The sequence below is a fragment of the Pleuronectes platessa genome, chromosome 16 (assembly GCF_947347685.1).
Source record: "Pleuronectes platessa chromosome 16, fPlePla1.1, whole genome shotgun sequence".
NCBI classification, from domain to species: Eukaryota; Metazoa; Chordata; class Actinopteri; order Pleuronectiformes; family Pleuronectidae; genus Pleuronectes; species Pleuronectes platessa.
Genome location: NC_070641.1, coordinates 10,993,766 through 11,008,689, shown reverse-complemented (window position 1 = coordinate 11,008,689; position 14,924 = coordinate 10,993,766). Strand labels below are relative to the sequence as shown.

Here is a 14,924-nt window from a genome sequence, read left to right as displayed (position 1 = left end):
CAAAAGAAACGTTTCGATAGGCCAAACCGGAGTTCCGCACTACCATTAGCTGTCGGAGGTGTCAATAAGCGGAGCTGTTCTGGTTTGTGTGGCCGGAAGGACTGCAGTGTAGAGGACTGGTGTGGAGGTTCATGCGCGTGTGAGAGAAGTGTTTCCCGAGCAGGGGAGGAGAGGAAAAGAGTCTTTCGCCATTTTCTTTGCGACTTTATCTTCAATTGTGCGCGTTCACTTTTAAATAAAGTCTCCTCGGTCGTCCGTGTGGTTTTGAGCGGAGAGGGTCGCAGTTTTCCCACGAAGTAACTTTGAAGGAGTCCCACCGAGCCAGGTAAGCGGAGAATAAAAACCACTTCTGCTTTCCGTCACTTGTTTCACTCCACACCGAGGCCAGCTGCTTTTCACAGGGATGTCACAACAGGCCACAGCAATTACATGGGAGTGCTAGGGTACAATTACAGCTTTGTGACTAGTTTATGAGTTATTCACGAGAGCCCATCCTATGTCCTGTTCGTTTGATCAAGCAACAAAAGCTAATCTCTGTGCTCGCACGTCATAAACCTGCTAATGTCACAACCTCATTCCTGGACAGTAGCTTTCTGTTTTGCACAAGTGGTCTTGAACTTCCAGTTTGCTGGTGCTCAGTTCGCTGTCTGTTGTCGTTGAACAGGACTGACGCCTCGTAAATTATTATTATTATTATTATTGCATTGTGTTAGTTTTACTCAGTGAAAATCAGCGCATTGTTTTGTGTTTCCCTGGCATTGTCACGCCCATCTCCCTCCTCCCAGCTGCAGGTCTGACACACAACACCTTTTCCAGGTACACCTGCACTTAAACCTCATGTTGGGGATAGAACCGTGTTTACTGCAATCCCTACAGCTGTGGAGTGATAGTGATATAGCTCACAGCTCCTGTTTATGGCATGTACACACCACGTGGAATGATGATTGCAAAAGGTCAATTTGAATAAAGCTTTGAACATAGCCTCATTTTAATAATTTGTCTATGGAGCCTGTTAGTATATAACACACAGAGAGAATTGCATATGGTGCGATGGACATAAATCTGATCATCATGCTCAGTCTAACCCGAGTTCATGTCCAGCCAAAAAAGTGCTATGCCTTCCACCTTCAATGCTTCAATGAAGCAGTGGAATTTATTATTTTAATTTGTCTACGCCCTGTTTTGTGTTCATCTTTTGGTTTGTTTTTGTGCCATGTTGTTTAAAAAAAAGGCAATAAAAATGCTAAATTAATAAATTTCATATGCAAAGCATGGCTGACATTGAATACAGACATTATAAATTATGAAGTATGCTTATTCACATGTTTTGTGGTGTGTTTACAGCGGTCATAATACCTGATAAGTCAGTATGGTTAGTGCTTTCTTTTGTTTGCTCCAGGAAGTACTTACTGGAATATCAGTGATTTACATCTATGGAATCAGTCATTGTCTTTCATGATTGGCAACCTTTGGAACATCTGGTTTGCCCTGCACATGCAATGATGTTCTCCAAGTCATTTATAATGCATGTGTGTCACACAGGCAAGTGTGCATGTGTGTCACACAGGCAAGTCAACATCAAAAAATGGGAACATCATGTTAATACAGTAAAGAAACCTTCTGATGGTCGCTGGATCAACAAAACATTACAAAACATTGGTTTTTAGAGAAGTCTGAGGTTGAGCGATGTGTTACCCCAACCCTCACTGGGAAATAAATCCTTTATTGAAAGCTTTCAGTGCAGATTTAATCTTTTTCAACTGTTTTGTGACACAATCAAGTTGTCATCGAAATGTTGCCTTTGTCATTTCATAAAATAACTAGTTGTTTAGCAGTGACTTTGCATCATTATGTCAGTGCCAGATGTTATTTAAAGTAATTGCTGATCAACATAAATATAGTTATACCACTGATATGATTGTATACACTGGGTCATTGGTGATCCTCCAGGTTTTTCGCAGAGATTTCATGAGCATATGTTGGAGAAGTCCAGACACTTAATGCAGGTGCTGAGTTTACTGGAAAGCAATTTTGTAATTCAATACAATACATGAAAAGACTTCAAATGAAAGTAATGAGGATAGGCTATATAGTAAAAGTCACACTGTATCAAGTGGGTTTCAGATTAGAGTGAATAGACCCACCTAATCCCCTTTTTTTTTTTATTGGCTTGTGTGGTTTTTTGTGTGTCAGAGAAATGTAAAATGAAACTAAAAAATCTACTCGAATCACTAACACATAAAGCAGTTGAACCCTAAATGAGATGTTGAAAGAATGAAAGGAATTCTCACAGTACTACGGTGACTGCTCAGTGATGAACCACCCAGTGTTTTCATGTGCCCAGGAATTCCCACACTGCTTTCATATGTCAGTGAAAGAAGAACCTAGTGCGTTTTGAAAGTGTTACTTTTTATGGAACAATTTCAGTTATGTGTCTTGCATGCTCAAGAAAAACTTCACTTAGAATGTCAGTGTGTATAACTGAACTGTTTTCTTGTTGCGTCCTCAGGTTACTGACTTGATTTAAATGAAACTTGAAACATATGTTAATGTGTTGATTAAAAAAGGAGTTGAACCCTGACACGGAGTTACCAGGTCAATCCACTCAACAATCTTTACGAGGATGGCTTTATATCGAGAGTAGTTTTATTACTCTGCCCTACTGTTTTTTTAAGGAGAGTGAGACTATAAAGTAATAGAATGAAAAATGTTGAACATCTATCTGTTCTTTCTGTCAGCAAAAGCAACACCTTAGCTCCTTGAAACGGAAAGCACATTCTGGTTTAGTGTCAAGAACACATCTGAGTCATCATCAACACAGGATCAGAGCTTTGGTTAATCTTGTTAGTCGGTCTTTGATTCTCCATAGCATCAGACTTGGATGATAATGCAGAAGTAACCAAGGTTATAAAAGGGGCCCAAACAAAGGCTTCAGTTCATCTTCTAATACTGCATGGCTGGAAAGCCAACTTTCCTTTGGATTCACTCACTGTCTGGGTATGTTTACTGTAGTCTACAGCCCTCCAGAGAACAGTGGAGCCTGCTGTTGGTAAAATGAGAAGGCCAGAGGAGCCTGCCAGGTGAAACTGATGGATAATAGTCATTGTATTGAGACTGTATGTTTCTCTTGTTACAAATCCATCTCAACCATAGCTTTTCAACATTCAAGAGAAGGAAATGTGCTTTTCACTGAAGCAAAACCTGGGTGAGAGATCATTAACTCCCATCTGCTAAGGGAGTTGACAGCTGTTCATATAGGCCCGTATTTCTCGGTGAAGGTTTAGTGTTTCACTGAACAGGAAGTGACCGCACTGGAAGGGATTCTTTTCATATTCAAAGAAAATATCACCCAAGCTGTTACTCCATCGGTGTGTTTCTTCTTGCTTAATTTACAGTATGTTCTTACCCTTATCTGTTTTTATGTAGGTTTGAGGAAGTATATGTCAAGATGGCACAGTGGAACCAGTTGCAGCAACTGGAGACCAGATATCTGGAGCAGCTCTACCACTTGTACAGTGACAGCTTCCCCATGGAGCTCCGGCAGTTTCTTGCCCCCTGGATTGAGAGCCAAGACTGGTGAGAAATAATTGAATTCCTGTGATCTGTTATGCCCATTTCATTTCTCCTGTTTACTATCATATGCTGCTATTGTTTTATCCTCCACTCGTTCCAGATTGGCAGTTGGCCACACACCGTGACTTGCTAACAAATTAGAAAGCCATCATGTTTTAGAATCAATTGCCAGCCTCTTCCTTATCATGCCTTCGTCTAACCTAGCAACTCCCATTACAGGGAGCTCATGCATATTATGTATAGCAGTGCACCTTAATGATTCTGTTTAGAGTTAAGCTTACTTCTGAGAATTTTTCGGTTCAATGTTTTGAGTTATAGGGGATATGGGTATTTAGTTTGAGTGCATCTCATACCAGCTCATAGCAGGAACTAGAAATCATCATACCCTGATTATCTTCTCCTCTCCTTTCACAAGGGCGTACGCTGCCAATACGGAGTCGCACGCTACACTGGTGTTCCACAACCTCCTTGGAGAGATAGATCAGCAGTATAGCCGTTTCCTGCAGGAGAACAACGTGCTCTACCAGCATAACCTGCGCAGAATCAAACAGCATCTGCAGAGCAAGTACTTGGAGAAGCCGATGGATATTGCCCGCATTGTTGCCCGCTGTTTGTGGGAGGAGCAAAGGCTCCTGCAGACTGCCACAACTGCTGCACAGGTAGAGAAAGCCACACAAACCAAGCTTATTCTTTGTTATTTTATGATAATAAAGTTATGAATTGGTTTGCGTTAGCTGAATAATTCTGAATGTTGTCTATCTTCTTCTTGCAGGATGGCCAAGCAGCTCATCCCACTGGTACAGTAGTGACAGAGAAGCAGCAGATCCTGGAGCACAACCTTCAAGACATTAGGAAACGAGTGCAGGTGAGTTTCCATCAGAAAATCACTGATTAGAATATTTGAATATGCAATATAAATGATTCTGAACACACTCTAACCTTGAAGTCTTGTCATTAATAAACAAATCATCATCATTTGTCTCTCAACAGGATATGGAACAGAAGATGAAAATGCTTGAGAACTTGCAGGACGATTTCGACTTCAATTATAAGACACTGAAAAGCCAAGGAGGTATATTCTACTTCATTGCTTTTTCCTTGACATTAGACTGTAGGAAATGTCTTAATACTGTCTTAAATTAAGATTCATTAAAATATCTTTATCAGCATTATTGTGTAATGTACATAAATGCATCTTAATTTTGTAACTCTCCCATTACATGCTTCTGCCTCATTCCAGAGTTGTCCCAGGACCTTAATGGAAATAGCCAGGCAGCTGCTACAAGACAGAAGATGGCTCAGCTTGAACAGATGCTGAGTGCTCTGGACCAGCTCAGGAGGGTGGGTCCCTATCACTTACAATGTATTGAGATATGTCAAAAATACATGAGAGAGAATTAAAACAGTTTGGATTGTCTTAAATGCCTTAAGTATAACCAAGCAGAAGTATCAACTGATAAACACAAGAATAACAAGGGATCAAAAAAGTATCATAAAGAGGCTTTGTCCTTGTATGTTTGTGCAAAAGTTAGTAATTGGCATTTTAGGTGTTAGGCCACCATTTTTGACTTTATCTGAAATTGTATGAATTACTTAAAGGCAGCAACTTGAAGGAGGAGTCTGGGCTCGGCACTTGGTTGATCAAATAGTTTAAAAAGGGGTTTTTCATCAACTTTGCAAAAAGACTCTGTGATGATTAATGAAGAACAAGTTAGAGTTTGAGAATCAATATCATGCTTTCCAGAGGTACTGCCACCACTCACATTGCCCGGATGAACTATTCCACTGCTTAAATGTGCTGTCCTTCGTATCCTTTAGCAAATCGTGACAGAGATGGGAGGCTTGCTGACCGCCATGGACTATGTGCAGAAGAACCTGACAGATGAAGAACTAGCAGACTGGAAGAGACGACAGCAAATTGCTTGTATTGGAGGTCCGCCGAACATCTGCCTGGATCGCCTCGAGACATGGTAACCATGAATGCGAATTTAAAGCAATTTCCTAAGCTAAACGTCGGTCACTTTAAATAGGAACGATCCATTTGTATTTTTATACATAAAAAATATATAAACAAAACAAAAATGCTCGTTAATGTAAGCTTTATTTAGTTATTTGAGCAATAGCAAGTGTACAACGGCTCAACATATGTCTAGCATATGAAAATATGAGAGTTGACTGAACTGAACTGTGGTTATTTTCTAACCAGGATCACATCCTTGGCTGAGTCCCAGCTCCAGATTCGTCAGCAGATCAAGAAGTTGGAGGAGCTTCAGCAGAAAGTGTCCTACAAGGGAGACCCCATCATTCAGCACCGACCCGCCCTGGAGGAGAAGATTGTGGACTTGTTCCGAAACCTAATGAAGAGGTACTGCATTTGGTGTAGCTGCACTAAAAACGTCCACAGACAATGTTTCCTTTGTGTTACTATGAATGGAGGGTTGCTTCTTTGGGAACCTAAAGAAGAATCAAAGTTTGAGGTTCCACTTTTTAATAATGCTGAGCTTTCAGACACATTTCTCAGTCTAAATTCTACGAATGAACTGGTTTAGATCAAGTTTACATTGTGACCATATTGTGAATGTGATACACAGTCGACAGCTCAGGATCATTAGTATGTGGACCTTATATTCTCGACAACTTGTGGTAAATCTCCTCTGAAACTTGATCCACTCTGTCTTCTAGTGCTTTTGTGGTGGAAAGACAGCCCTGTATGCCCATGCATCCAGACAGACCTCTGGTTATTAAAACCGGAGTGCAGTTCACAAATAAAGTCAGGTAAGGATGCAGACTTGAAACCCTGAAATATCAGAGACTGTTTTTTTATATTTTAATGGAGAATATTTGATGTCTTGATGAATATTTAATAAATACTTTGTTTGCTTTTTTTCCAGGTTACTTGTTAAGTTTCCTGAACTAAATTACCAGCTGAAAATTAAAGTTTGCATTGACAAGTGAGTTTTTTCTTAACTCTTTATCAGGACGACACTTTCATGATTGAAGATAAAGAATAATTTCCGCTTCACTGACTTGAACTGTTTATTTTCAGGGAATCTGGTGATGTGGCTGCAATTCGAGGGTAAGACTTTTAAGAACATTTGCTTTTTTAAAGCCTGGTCATTTGCTTTATATTAATTGAGAAAAGAGTCTCACTTTCTTCTGCCCCTTGAATTTTCTCAGGTCACGAAAGTTTAACATCCTCGGCACCAACACAAAAGTTATGAACATGGAGGAATCGAACAATGGCAGCCTGTCAGCAGAGTTTAAACACTTGGTGAGTTATGGAGGCAAAACTCTAAATGCTCGACAGTGATGAAGTTTTCTTATACGGCCTGCCATGGAGCTCTGATTTCCTGTTTGTTTTACAGACCCTGAGAGAACAGAGGTGCGGTAATGGTGGCCGGACCAATAGTGATGTGGGTACTACTGTAATAATAGTGTAATTCCATGCTAATTGTTTTTGATTCAACGAAAAAGGCTGTGAGCATAGATGCATATGAACAGTCCACACAGTTTATTTTTCATCCACTAGAGGTTCAAACGTTCTCTTCTCTCCAGGCCTCTCTGATCGTCACAGAGGAGCTGCATCTTATCACCTTTGACACAGAAGTCTATCACCAAGGTCTGAAGATCGATCTGGAGGTGAGTAGCTTTTCCGTTTTTTTTCTAACTTCCACACAAAACTAGAAGCAAACCCATAAAACTCTCAAAGAACCGTGCTCTGTTCTCCGACACATCATAGAGAAAGTCTTCAGACAAATGAGTCATCAGCAAAGTCTTCATAGACTGTCATCGCCCACGTTTCTAAATGAGCTGTCACTGAAAGACGCTATCGTTGTTCCTGAACCCAGTAGCCCCACAGAGGGCGGAGTAACAGCACTGAATATTTATGCTGAAGCAATATTTTATTCATTTATTCTTTTCAACATAATCATTTATCTTATGGCGAGTTTCCCTGTTGGGATTAATAAAGGAATATCTTGAAACTAAATTCCCCCACTGACAAATGGTATATTTGTTGTGAATATGGGCTCAAGAATAAACTGCATCTTGAGTGATCTTCAAATAATGAGTTTGACATATTATGATTTTATTTCAGTGCATTGTGTCATTATCGTTGTGTTCTTTCTTGAGGGACCCATCATACTTGCAGATGTGATTCCCGGGCTCGAGAAGCAAAATCTTTTGTGGGCCGCTTAACAAACCAACCCTTTCATAATAAAACATTTTGCACTAAGAACAGCTAGATGCTTTGTACGAGTAAGCGCAGCAATAATGAGTGGATGATCTACTGAAATAGAAGCAAGAACATTTTAGCGTCATTGTGTGGGACAAAATGTTGGCAAGCAAATTATTTTAATTTTCTTTAAGAAGGCTTACTGAAATAATTTTTTTCCTTCATATGTGCAGACCCATTCTCTGCCTGTGGTAGTTATTTCAAACATCTGCCAGATGCCCAACGCCTGGGCCTCCATCCTGTGGTACAACATGCTCACTAACCACCCAAAGGTAAGACGGCACCCTCTGGTGGAAAGGGGCTGAACTCTGTTGGTGGACAATGTTACCTGGGGACGATTTTTTTGTCAAAGTTCTCTGTGTTGTTTTGTGGCGCTCCATACAAATTATTCGGACAATGTTGTGTTTTTATAATAAGCTGGCTTGGCTATGTCTGCACAGAACGTGAACTTCTTCACCAAGCCTCCAGTGGGAACATGGGACCAGGTTGCTGAAGTGCTAAGCTGGCAATTCTCCTCCACCACCAAGAGAGGCCTGACCATTGAACAGCTCACCACATTGGCTGAGAAATTACTAGGTGAGTTGACATGACTTAGACTCTCTCTAAAAACTTCCAAAATTGCACCGTTTCATATACTAATGGGATTTTCGATTGTCCATTTAGGGCCTTGCGTCAACTACTCTGGCTGTCAGATCACTTGGGCCAAGTTCTGTAAGGTACTTCACCTTCCAGCCACATATGCCTCAGCCCACCATATTGCCATTGTATTGGGTCAGTGCAATTAATTTTTTCCCCTTACTCTGTGTAGGAAAACATGGCGGGTAAAGGCTTCTCCTTCTGGGTGTGGCTGGACAACATCATTGACCTGGTGAAGAAGTACATCCTGGCACTGTGGAATGAGGGGTGAGAGGTCGTCCTTTGTTTACAATTCAAGTCCCTGAGCAGCAGCTGGAATCTGCGTTTTTCATTGTATAGAAAGTGTTTTGGCATGCAGCAGTCAACCGATTTAGAATAAATGTACTATTTATAATATAAGTGTATTATTTGTCTTCCTGTTTCCCTCTACAGATATATCATGGGATTCATCAGTAAGGAGAGGGAGAGGGCCATTCTGAGTCCAAAACCTCCTGGCACTTTTCTGCTGCGCTTCAGCGAGAGCAGCAAGGAGGGGGGCATAACATTCACATGGGTGGAGAAAGACATCAGTGGTGAGAATTTCAATCCTTCTTTAACAATTTAAACATATATATTTAAGACGTTTGGTTGTGACACTTATTCTTCGTGGTGCGGGTACAGGAAAGACCCAGATCCAGTCGGTGGAGCCCTACACCAAGCAGCAGCTCAACAATATGTCCTTCGCCGACATCATCATGGGCTACAAGATTATGGATGCCACCAACATCCTGGTTTCACCTCTCGTCTACCTCCACCCCGACATTCCCAAAGAGGATGCGTTCGGGAAATACTGCAGGCCGGAGACAGCTCCTGAACCTGAGATCAGCGGAGACTCGACAAGCAGTAAGTCACATGTCTCTGAGCTCTGTGGTATCTGTGCATCTTAAGAGACACAAGACATATGGATGTTATTTTTTTCATTACAAATGTATATTTTTTTTCCCCTGACAGCTATTCAGCCATACTTGAAGACAAAGTTCATCTGCGTCACACCGTAAGTATCTGTCCCTCCTTTATCTTCAAGATTAGAATATGATAATATGGACTGTAATGACTACAGTGATAATGTGGACTGTAATGAGCACCTTGACAATAGGACAAGACGGTACAAATGAACATATAAGATCATAATGTCACAAAGTAACAAATATGAAGGTTTGGCTGTTGTCTAGTCTGTGACGTGCCAAAGTAGAAATGTGTTCCAAAAAAAGTCCTTATTTATTATTGATATTTAAGAGACTGAATGTTCCTGCTCAGGATCTACACTTCTTTAAACTTACACTTCATTTACGACAAGTGTTGTCACATGTTCAAGGAAAAGAGAACAAAGCTATTCTCACTGTGAGTCACCACCATCATTAGAGGAACCATCACCCTGCTCATCTGAACCTATATATGCAGATTCTGTTCAGTTTCTGTTTAAGTCGATTGACGGTGGCCCCTGGTATCAGGTTAGGGCCTTAGGGACTCAGATGGGAATTTATCTCCAGCTGCAAATATTCCTTTCACACCTTTTTATTTCTGTAGACCAGTAATGCGATCAAAATAAGAATAGCAGTAGAAGAGTTGAAGACCATCTAATACCCCTAACGTCTAACTGGCATCCACTTTAAATAATTTAACTATTCTATGTTGTGCTCTTTCAGTTGTATCACATTTAAATTCAGGTACATTGGTTTAGTCAGGGTCAATATTACAAAATCATGAAAGGGCACAGAGGCTAAAACATAACTTATTTAACAGTAAGAAAAAAGGTTTTGAATATATATAATATATAGATATTTTCAATTAAACGTATTTATGGCTGCCAACATTTACAAAATATTTAGATGTAAGTTGTTAAACTACACATTGCTATTCTTAGAATAATATATTAGAGGGTATCTTCAGATGGATATTCATTGAGTAGCTGAGATTGAATAAGAACTAGAATGTCACTCATTGGAGCCTATAACTTCAGCAAGGCCAAACACCCCTTAAATTAAATCAAGCTTCACCAAATTGCACACACTTATAAATATCAGTCCCCTAATTGTACAGGATTTTTATCAAGTTCCATGGATTATTCCTTGGAAAATTAGTGAAACTGTAAAACAAAAACACAGCACCCTGATCTGGATCCACACCAAAATTTATTGGGTTCTTCCCTGACCCATATGACATCGTTCCACCAAGTTTTGCGGTAATACTTCTGGTAGACGAACCTCCTTGGTGGAGGTACTAATAACTGAGGTGGGAGAAGTAGAGGGGCGTCAAATTGACAGTGCAAAGTTGACAGAGGTCAGAGGAGTGTGTACACACACGCCAGCCAGCCATGTGTGCTCTGGTTGATTGGAAGAGGATGTGGTGGTGTGGTACGGTGGTGGCAGGTTGTGAGGTTTGCTCAGCCCGATCCTGACCTCTCTCCGTAGGTGTCCCTCCGTGTTCATGGACTTGCCGGACAGTGACCTGCTTGGGAACGGATTCCCATGGTAGGAACCGAGGGGGGGGGGGGAAGATGGCATGAAGGGCTGTGTGTGCATCATGTCACTTTGTCTGTGTGTCTGATGGGTGGGTTTCAGGGATATCGGCGCCGCACCCCCACCTACATATTTGCTGTCTGTGTCTCACAGCTTCTTGTCTCCTGGCTCTAATTCAAATGCATCTTCCTACCATTCATTTTATTTGTTTCAGGTCCCATTTTTCCATCTGTATGAACTAAACATAAACACATAAACGCTGTGATTGTATCTGATAGGAGAATTCAGATATTTGTAGTGTTTTTGATCCAAATATTCAAAAATCAATGAATAATTTCTTAAGAAAGTAGACAAAGCAAAAAAGCCATTTGAAAGGGGAAGGAAATTAAAAAAAGGGGAAATTGCTCTTGAAAGAAGGATTGAGTAATGTCCTGTTAAATCCACTTAACCCACCGCGCTAACCATCAACTGACAGCACAGAGTAGTCGTCATTAACATTAACGTGCAGTACCATTAAAACCTTGTTTGTCTTTGTGCTTACCTCATTCTAAATTAACGGCAGAAAACATCCTCAACATCCGCCTAGTGTTTCGTTGTTTGTCAGAGCCATCCCAGCTTTAATCTACTTTCTTTTCTTGGTATTGACTTTGCACACTGAGGCTGAATGTTGAACTATCTTTCAGAGTAGGATGAGACGGATTATCACAGTCTTTTGACTTATGGTGACCTGCATTCAGTGTGGTGAAGACAAACACTAACAATTGGGTTGACTAACATGAAATCTGTGGCCAGAATCTACATGGAAGTGTGTGTTATTGGTTCACCTTTTTTTTTTACATTTGTCCTCTTTTCATGTATTTACAGCACAAATTCTGGAAACACCAGTGACCTGTTCCCCATGTCGCCCCGCACCCTCGACTCTCTGATGCACAATGACGTTGAAGCTAATCCAGGACATATGGGTGAGTCACTTACACACGCATTGTACATAAACACAAACATTTTTATTTATATAAACACGTGAGAAGCTCCACGTACTACATGCCAAAATCTTTCAATCGAGAAAACTAACAGAGACGAGAGGTATTCTGTTTTTTGTGTCCAAATCTGACCCGAGCCCGAGGTTTTTCCTGGTTATAAGCCCAGCCAATTTGACCAAACCCGATCTGGAACTGATTCATACAAAAAAAAATTGTTTATTGTCTAGTTCAGACGAGTCTTTCAGATGTTATGAGTTCTTACTACACTGAATGACTGTTGACAGGTGGTCACACATTACACAATCTTTTACCAGGAGAAACCCCCTGACTTGTACGTCTGGTTTCTACCTCTTTTTACCCTCTTCACCCCTTCCTGCATTCCGACTGGCTGTGGTTGCCTTGGATTCATTGAGATATTTAATCTGCTATTCATCTAGCAGAAGGTGTTTGAAGACTTTGCACAGAGCGAATGGCGACTGGCTTTGGTTGAATAGTGAATCATCGGGCCAGAGTGAACTTGTGGCATAAACAAATTCTAATCTTAATGTTAAAAACAAACAGTACTTCAAAAAGATGGGACCAACCAAAACCAAAACTGTCCTCACTTTCCCCTCAGATTGGTCTTCAAGTGGGCTACAAGAACATACAGCACAACATTTATAATGAATATTAATAGCTTGTATTTTGATTACATTTTTTATCTTCACAGATTCGCTGACTTTGGACATGGACGTAGCCTCACCTATGTGAAAGATTTCTCTCATTGTTAGGAGTTGATGACTTCTCTTCCCTCCCTCTGTACACTTGTCCTGCCTGTACAGTTTGTTTCTTGTTTCTGTGTAAACTTTCACACAGTAGGGAATTGGAAGATCCTTTTAAAAAGGCATTGCCATTTTTCTTTAGCCTTTGATTGTACTTGTGTGTGGAACTCTTGATCGATACTGACCCACTCACTGACCCTCCATTCAGTACTTCCCCCTCTTCACAGATATCTGGAATTGTATTTTTTTTAAACGTCGTACTGTGTGCGTCATTAGCTCTTGAAGATGGTTATGAAATCAAGTGGTTTTTTTCTTTGAATAAGAAATATAATGAGACTCATTGTTATATAAGCTATACCGCTTTAGAAATGTATGTAGATGAATTTATTTTTGATGCATTTAATGGTCTCTTTTACTTTCTCTTGTGTTTTTTTTTTTTATCCCCTCAAATGTAATATGTAACTGTTGTTCCAAAAGACCTTGGTTGCACTTAAAACTTAAAACAAAATTGTATATTTGTTCTATTTCTCAGAGCAGTTTGAAGAGTTTTAAATTTGTGCCTACATGGAAAGACGAGGAGTTCAGATACTTCGTTAGTTATTTAGTCGTGTGTTTCTTCCAGCGTATTGTATCGTGAGAAATTACATGATATGACTCATATCGTTAGTGCTCTGAAAACAAGTTTTTTGTCGTTCCCACACAAATACTTTTATTTGTGGTCCAGGGGACTGTACTTGCTTTCAAAATGAGCATTCTTGTCTTTTTTTGTTTGGTTAAATTCATCTGATATAAGCAGATATGTAAAGCAAATGATTTTACAAACGGTTTATTTTAAAACCTATCATCAAAAGTAATCCTGGATATTTGAGAAATCTTTTTCGCTTTATCAAGGTGTACTCAGTAGTGTTTTTCACACTGTTGAATAAATCCACCCCAATATTCCCTATTCAACCAAGAAATGACAAGAGGTTTTCTGTAAACTACGCTGTAACTCTTCATGATTTGACAGATGGCAATAAACACAAGCTGGACCTGAACGTTCTGTCCCCAGTTATAATAGGGGGGTTTTCTGGAAATTTTTTCTCACTCTGGTTGAGGACAGAGGATGTCACACATGTTAACCCCTATGAGACCAAATGTAATTTGGGAATATGGGCTATATAAATAAAATTAGATTGATGATTGAAAGTATTCTAGTAATCTGTTGGTGTGATTATTGACTCTCTAAAAAAGAAATTGTTAAACATTTTTTTACATGAAGATCATAAACAAATTAATGTATTATCTATAAGGACCAATACTAAATTTATTAAACAGCCAGTTACAAACATCAAACTTGTCTGAGCCCTGTTTATGCTCCACAGTCATGTGCAGGAAGAATTAAGATTTAAATGTGATGGAAGATGAGGTCGAAGACAAGCAGAAAAAAGAGAGTGCAAAAACTTGTTTATTTTACTCTTGCAATCAAGAGCCAATCCCGGGTGACATTAAGTAAGAGATGGGGTGCATCATGGGTAAGTCGCCAGCTAATCACAGAGCCTACATACAGATACAAACAACCAGTCATGCTTGTACTCACTGGTCAATTTAGTGTAATTAGGGTCCGAGCATTGACAGAGAGTGAAGCCCTATTGAAATTGTAAGAATTATTATTAATTTTTTTCATGCAAATGATTTGGCTTTTTGAGGGCTTTAACATGCTCAAATGTGCGCAGAAGCGAGCTGCTCAGAAGCGAGCTGCTCAGGATTCAATTTTTTTTTTTACATAGTGTAAGATATTGTGAAATGAATAGGTGGTTGAGATCTTCAGAGGTTCAGTATCTTGCCAAGGACACTTCGGCATGCAGATGGGGAAGAACAACCACTCTACCCCCTACGCCAATCTTATATTAACATTTAACATCTTTAACATTAAAGATTGGATTACCTTTTAATTACCATGAGAAATAAGCACAGGAATGCTGCTTCTATGCTGCTTTTGATACACATTTCAGGGAAAACCACTGTATTTTCTACTCTACTCTCTACTTTACATATATTCTACATATATTTGACATATTTTGGGGTTTTTAGATACTGGAAGATATAGCATGCTTTAAAAACCTTTTGTTAGAGAATAACCCAGAAGTTTCCCGCCTTGGCTTCTGACGCCTCACAAGAATCACAGTGTGGGACACATTTAATTCAGATTTAAACTCCTCTTCTTGAAGGCTTTACCCACTCAGGCCAACACTATCACTAT

At 39.9% G+C, this 14,924-nt stretch overlaps 1 protein-coding gene across 2 annotated transcripts; it reads left to right on the top strand.

Annotated features, from left to right (window-relative positions):
* The first annotated feature begins 48 nt into the window (after positions 1-48).
* stat3 (signal transducer and activator of transcription 3 (acute-phase response factor)) lies at positions 49-13,873 on the top strand. Of its 2 annotated transcripts, XM_053443937.1 has the most exons (24): positions 49-325; positions 3,427-3,576; positions 3,989-4,232; positions 4,346-4,438; positions 4,564-4,645; positions 4,814-4,914; positions 5,392-5,543; positions 5,780-5,938; positions 6,256-6,348; positions 6,465-6,524; positions 6,620-6,649; positions 6,751-6,844; positions 6,939-6,986; positions 7,129-7,212; positions 7,981-8,079; positions 8,248-8,383; positions 8,471-8,523; positions 8,616-8,710; positions 8,876-9,015; positions 9,104-9,325; positions 9,434-9,476; positions 10,894-10,953; positions 11,806-11,903; positions 12,631-13,873. In XM_053443937.1, the coding sequence occupies exons 2-24, from the start codon at positions 3,449-3,451 to the stop codon at positions 12,669-12,671; spliced, it is 2,355 nt and encodes a 784-aa protein (XP_053299912.1). In that variant the 5' UTR covers positions 49-325; positions 3,427-3,448; the 3' UTR covers positions 12,672-13,873. The 2 variants fall into 2 exon arrangements, with proteins under 2 accessions (XP_053299912.1, XP_053299913.1); XM_053443938.1 differs by lacking the exon at positions 10,894-10,953.
* The last annotated feature ends 1,051 nt before the right edge of the window (positions 13,874-14,924 follow it).

Coding starts and splice junctions, on each gene's coding strand:
- stat3 (XM_053443937.1), top strand. CDS start 3,449: ATGGCACAGTGGAACCAGTTGCAGCAACTGGAGACCAGATATCTGGAG. Junction 10,954..11,805: donor CTTGGGAACGGATTCCCATG/GTAGGAACCGAG, acceptor ATGTATTTACAG/CACAAATTCTGGAAACACCA. Junction 11,904..12,630: donor AGCTAATCCAGGACATATGG/GTGAGTCACTTA, acceptor TTATCTTCACAG/ATTCGCTGACTTTGGACATG.